The 5,000-nt window shown below is 49.3% G+C and overlaps 1 protein-coding gene across 1 annotated transcript in view; it reads left to right on the top strand.

The window, feature by feature from the left end:
* The window catches only part of LOC311329100 (teneurin-2-like), a gene marked incomplete at both ends in the record, with an annotated part of 117,124 nt that extends 112,848 nt beyond the window's left edge, over window positions 1-4,276 (top strand). Inside the window, one exon of the mRNA XM_084462984.1 lies at window positions 4,101-4,276. Within this exon, the coding sequence (XP_084319110.1) occupies window positions 4,101-4,276 (176 nt within the window). The remainder of the gene's footprint in view (window positions 1-4,100) is intronic.
* Between the last annotated feature and the right edge of the window lie 724 nt (window positions 4,277-5,000).

Raw genomic sequence — 5,000 nt, 5'->3', positions numbered from 1 at the left:
CCAACCAGGCAGTAACCAGCCAGGCAGTAAAGACAGTAACCAGCCAGGCAGTAAAGACAGTAACCAGCCAGGCAGTAAAGACAGTAACCAGCCAGGCAGTAAAGACAGTAACCAACCAGGCAGTAAAGACAGTAACCAACCAGGCAGTAAAGACAGTAACCAACCAGGCAGTAAAGACAGTAACCAGCCAGGCAGTAAAGACAGTAACCAACCAGGCAGTAAAGACAGTAACCAGCCAGGCAGTAAAGACAGTAACCAGCCAGGCAGTAAAGACAGTAACCAACCAGGCAGTAAAGACAGTAACCAGCCAGGCAGTAAAGACAGTAACCAACCAGGCAGTAAAGACAGTAACCAACCAGGCAGTAAAGACAGTAACCAGCCAGGCAGTAAAGACGGTAACCAGCCAGGCAGTAAAGACAGTAACCAACCAGGCAGTAAAGACAGTAACCAGCCAGGCAGTAAAGACAGTAACCAACCAGGCAGTAAAGACAGTAACCAGCCAGGCAGTAAAGACAGTAACCAGCCAGGCAGTAAAGACAGTAACCAGCCAGGCAGTAAAGACAGTAACCAACCAGGCAGTAAAGACGGTAACCAGCCAGGCAGTAAAGACAGTAACCAACCAGGCAGTAAAGACAGTAACCAGCCAGGCAGTAAAGACAGTAACCAGCCAGGCAGTAAAGACAGTAACCAGCCAGGCAGTAAAGACAGTAACCAGCCAGGCAGTAAAGACAGTAACCAGCCAGGCAGTAAAGACAGTAACCAACCAGGCAGTAAAGACAGTAACCAGCCAGGCAGTAAAGACAGTAACCAGCCAGGCAGTAAAGACAGTAACCAACCAGGCAGTAAAGACGGTAACCAGCCAGGCAGTAAAGACAGTAACCAGCCAGGCAGTAAAGACAGTAACCAACCAGGCAGTAAAGACAGTAACCAACCAGGCAGTAAAGACAGTAACCAACCAGGCAGTAAAGACAGTTACCAACCAGGCAGTAAAGACAGTAACCAACCAGGCAGTAAAGACAGTAACCAGCCAGGCAGTAAAGACAGTAACCAGCCAGGCAGTAAAGACAGTAACCAGCCAGGCAGTAAAGACAGTAACCAGCCAGGCAGTAAAGACAGTAACCAGCCAGGCAGTAAAGACAGTAACCAGCCAGGCAGTAACCAACCAGGCAGTAAAGACAGTAACCAGCCAGGCAGTAACCAACCAGGCAGTAAAGACAGTAACCAGCCAGGCAGTAACCAACCAGGCAGTAAAGACAGTAACCAGCCAGGCAGTAAAGACAGTAACCAACCAGGCAGTAAAGACAGTGACCAGCCAGGCAGTAAAGACAATAACCAGCCAGGCAGTAAAGGCAGTAACCAGCCAGGCAGTAAAGACAGTAACCAGCCAGGCAGTAAAGACAGTAACCAGCCAGGCAGTAAAGACAGTAACCAGCCAGGCAGTAAAGACAGTAACCAACCAGGCAGTAAAGACAGTAACCAACCAGGCAGTAAAGACAGTAACCAACCAGGCAGTAAAGACAGTAACCAGCCAGGCAGTAAAGACAGTAACCAGCCAGGCAGTAAAGACAGTAACCAGCCAGGCAGTAAAGACAGTAACCAGCCAGGCAGTAAAGACAGTAACCAGCCAGGCAGTAAAGACAGTAACCAGCCAGGCAGTAAAGACAGTAACCAACCAGGCAGTAAAGACAGTAACCAACCAGGCAGTAAAGACAGTAACCAGCCAGGCAGTAAAGACAGTGACCAGCCAGGCAGTAAAGCCAGTTACCAGCCAGCCAGGCAGTAAAGACAGTAACCAGCCAGGCAGTAAAGACAGTAACCAACCAGGCAGTAAAGACAGTAACCAACCAGGCAGTAAAGACAGTAACCAGCCAGGCAGTAAAGACAGTGACCAGCCAGGCAGTAAAGACAGTAACCAGCCAGCCAGGCAGTAAAGACAGTAACCAGCCAGGCAGTAAAGACAGTAACCAACCAGGCAGTAAAGACAGTTACCAGCCAGGCAGTAAAGACAGTAACCAGCCAGGCAGTAAAGACAGTAACCAGCCAGGCAGTAAAGACAGTAACCAGCCAGCCAGGCAGTAAAGACAGTAACCAGCCAGGCAGTAAAGACAGTAACCAACCAGGCAGTAAAGACAGTTGCCAGCCAGGCAGTAAAGACAGTAACCAACCAGGCAGTAAAGACAGTAACCAGCCAGGCAGTAAAGACAGTAACCAACCAGGCAGTAAAGACAGTGACCAACCAGGCAGTAAAGACAGTAACCAACCAGGCAGTAAAGACAGTAACCAGCCAGGCAGTAACCAACCAGGCAGTAAAGACAGTAACCAACCAGGCAGTAAAGACAGTGACCAACCAGGCAGTAAAGACAGTAACCAGCCAGGCAGTAAAGACAGTAACCAGCCAGGCAGTAAAGACAATAACCAGCCAGCCAGGCAGTAAAGACAGTAACCAGCCAGGCAGTAAAGACAGTAACCAGCCAGGCAGTAAAGACAGTAACCAGCCAGGAAGTAAAGACAGTAACCAACCAGGCAGTAAAGACAGTAACCAACCAGGCAGTAAAGACAGTAACCAGCCAGGCAGTAAAGACAGTAACCAACCAGGCAGTAAAGACAGTAACCAGCCAGGCAGTAAAGACAATAACCAGCCAGGCAGTAAAGACAGTAACCAGCCAGGCAGTAAAGACAGTAACCAAACAGGCAGTAAAGACAGTAACCAGCCAGGCAGTAAAGACAGTAACCAACCAGGCAGTAAAGACAGTAACCAACCAGGCAGTAAAGACAGTAACCAGCCAGGCAGTAAAGACAGTAACCAGCCAGGCAGTAAAGACAGTAACCAACCAGGCAGTAAAGACAGTAACCAGCCAGGCAGTAAAGACAGTAACCAGCCAGGCAGTAAAGACAGTAACCAGCCAGGCAGTAAAGACAGTAACCAGCCAGGCAGTATAGACAGTAACCAGCCAGGCAGTAAAGACAGTAACCAGCCAGGCAGTAAAGACAGTAACCAACCAGGCAGTAAAGACAGTAACCAGCCAGGCAGTAAAGACAGTAACCAGCCAGGCAGTAAAGACAGTTACCAACCAGGCAGTAAAGACAGTTACCAACCAGGCAGTAAAGACAGTAACCAGCCAGGCAGTAAAGACAGTAACCAACCAGGCAGTAACCAGCCAGGCAGTAAAGACAGTAACCAACCAGGCAGTAAAGACAGTAACCAACCAGGCAGTAAAGACAGTAACCAGCCAGGCAGTAAAGACAGTAACCAACCAGGCAGTAAAGACAGTAACCAGCCAGGCAGTAAAGACAGTAACCAACCAGGCAGTAAAGACAGTAACCAACCAGGCAGTAAAGACAGTAACCAGCCAAGCAGTAAAGACAGTAACCAGCCAGGCAGTAAAGACAGTAACCAACCAGGCAGTAAAGACAGTAACCAACCAGGCAGTAAAGACAGTAACCAGCCAGGCAGTAAAGACAGTGACCAGCCAGGCAGTAAAGACAGTAACCAGCCAGGCAGTAAAGACAGTAACCAACCAGGCAGTAAAGACAGTAACCAACCAGGCAGTAAAGACAGTAACCAGCCAGGCAGTAAAGACAGTAACCAGCCAGGCAGTAAAGACAGTAACCAACCAGGCAGTAAAGACAGTAACCAACCAGGCAGTAAAGACAGTAACCAACCAGGCAGTAAAGACAGTAACCAACCAGGCAGTAAAGACAGTAACCAGCCAAGCAGTAAAGACAGTAACCAGCCAGGCAGTAAAGACAATAACCAGCCAGGCAGTAAAGACAGTAACCAGCCAGGCAGTAAAGACAGTAACCAGCCAGGCAGTAAAGACAGTAACCAACCAGGCAGTAAAGACAGTAACCAACCAGGCAGTAACCAGCCAGGCAGTAAAGACAGTAACCAACCAGGCAGTAAAGACAGTAACCAGCCAGGCAGTAAAGACAGTAACCAACCAGGCAGTAAAGACAGTAACCAGCCAGGCAGTAAAGACAGTACCCAACCAGGCAGTAAAGACAGTAACCAGCCAGGCAGTAAAGACAGTAACCAGCCAGGCAGTAAAGACAGTAACCAGCCAGGCAGTAAAGACAGTAACCAGCTGCCCCGCCCCCAGGTACGATGGCGAGGGCCGGCTCACTAACGTGTCCTACCCCACGGGCATGGTGACCAGTCTGCACCGGCAGGTCGACACCGCCACCAGCGTCCACGTGGAGAGCTCCAGCCGCGACGACGACATCACGCTCGTCACCAACCTGTCCTCCGTGGAGGCCTCCTACGTGCTGGTGCAAGGTAACCATGGCGACCGCCTCCTCGCCAGGCCACACTGCCTTCGGCGCGAGGTTACCGGGACGACGGTGTTGGATTGATCAGAGGTCGGAGTGTGTCTCTCAGGCCCGGTTCCCACGGTTACACACAGCTACACACAGTCACACACAGTTACACAGCTACACACAGTCACACACAGCTACACACAGTCACACACAGCTACACACAGTTACACATAATTACACACAGTTACACACAGTTACACACAGTCACACACAGTTACACACAGTTACACACAGTCACACACAGTTACACACAGTCACACACAGTTACACACAGTTACACACAGTTACACACAGTCACACACAGTTACACACAGTCACACACAGCTACACACAGTCACACACAGTTACACACAGTTACACACAGTCACACACAGTTACACACAGTCACACACAGTTACACACAGTCACACACAGTTACAAACAGTTACACACAGTTACACACAGTTACACACAGTCACACACAGTTACACACAGCTACACACAGTCACACACAGCTACACACAGTCACACACAGTTACACACAGTTACACATAATTACACAAAGTCACACACAGCTACACACAGTTACACACAGTCACACACAGTTACACAACAGTCACACAAAGTCACAACACAGCTACACACAGTTACACACAGTCACACACAGTTACACACAGTCACACACAGTTACACACAGTCACACA

This window comes from Borostomias antarcticus (assembly GCF_949987555.1).
Source record: "Borostomias antarcticus genome assembly, contig: scaffold_240, whole genome shotgun sequence".
Classification (NCBI taxonomy): Eukaryota; Metazoa; Chordata; class Actinopteri; order Stomiiformes; family Stomiidae; genus Borostomias; species Borostomias antarcticus.
The sequence above is the reverse complement of the archived record's forward strand: the minus strand, read 5'-3'. Positions and strand labels throughout refer to the sequence as shown.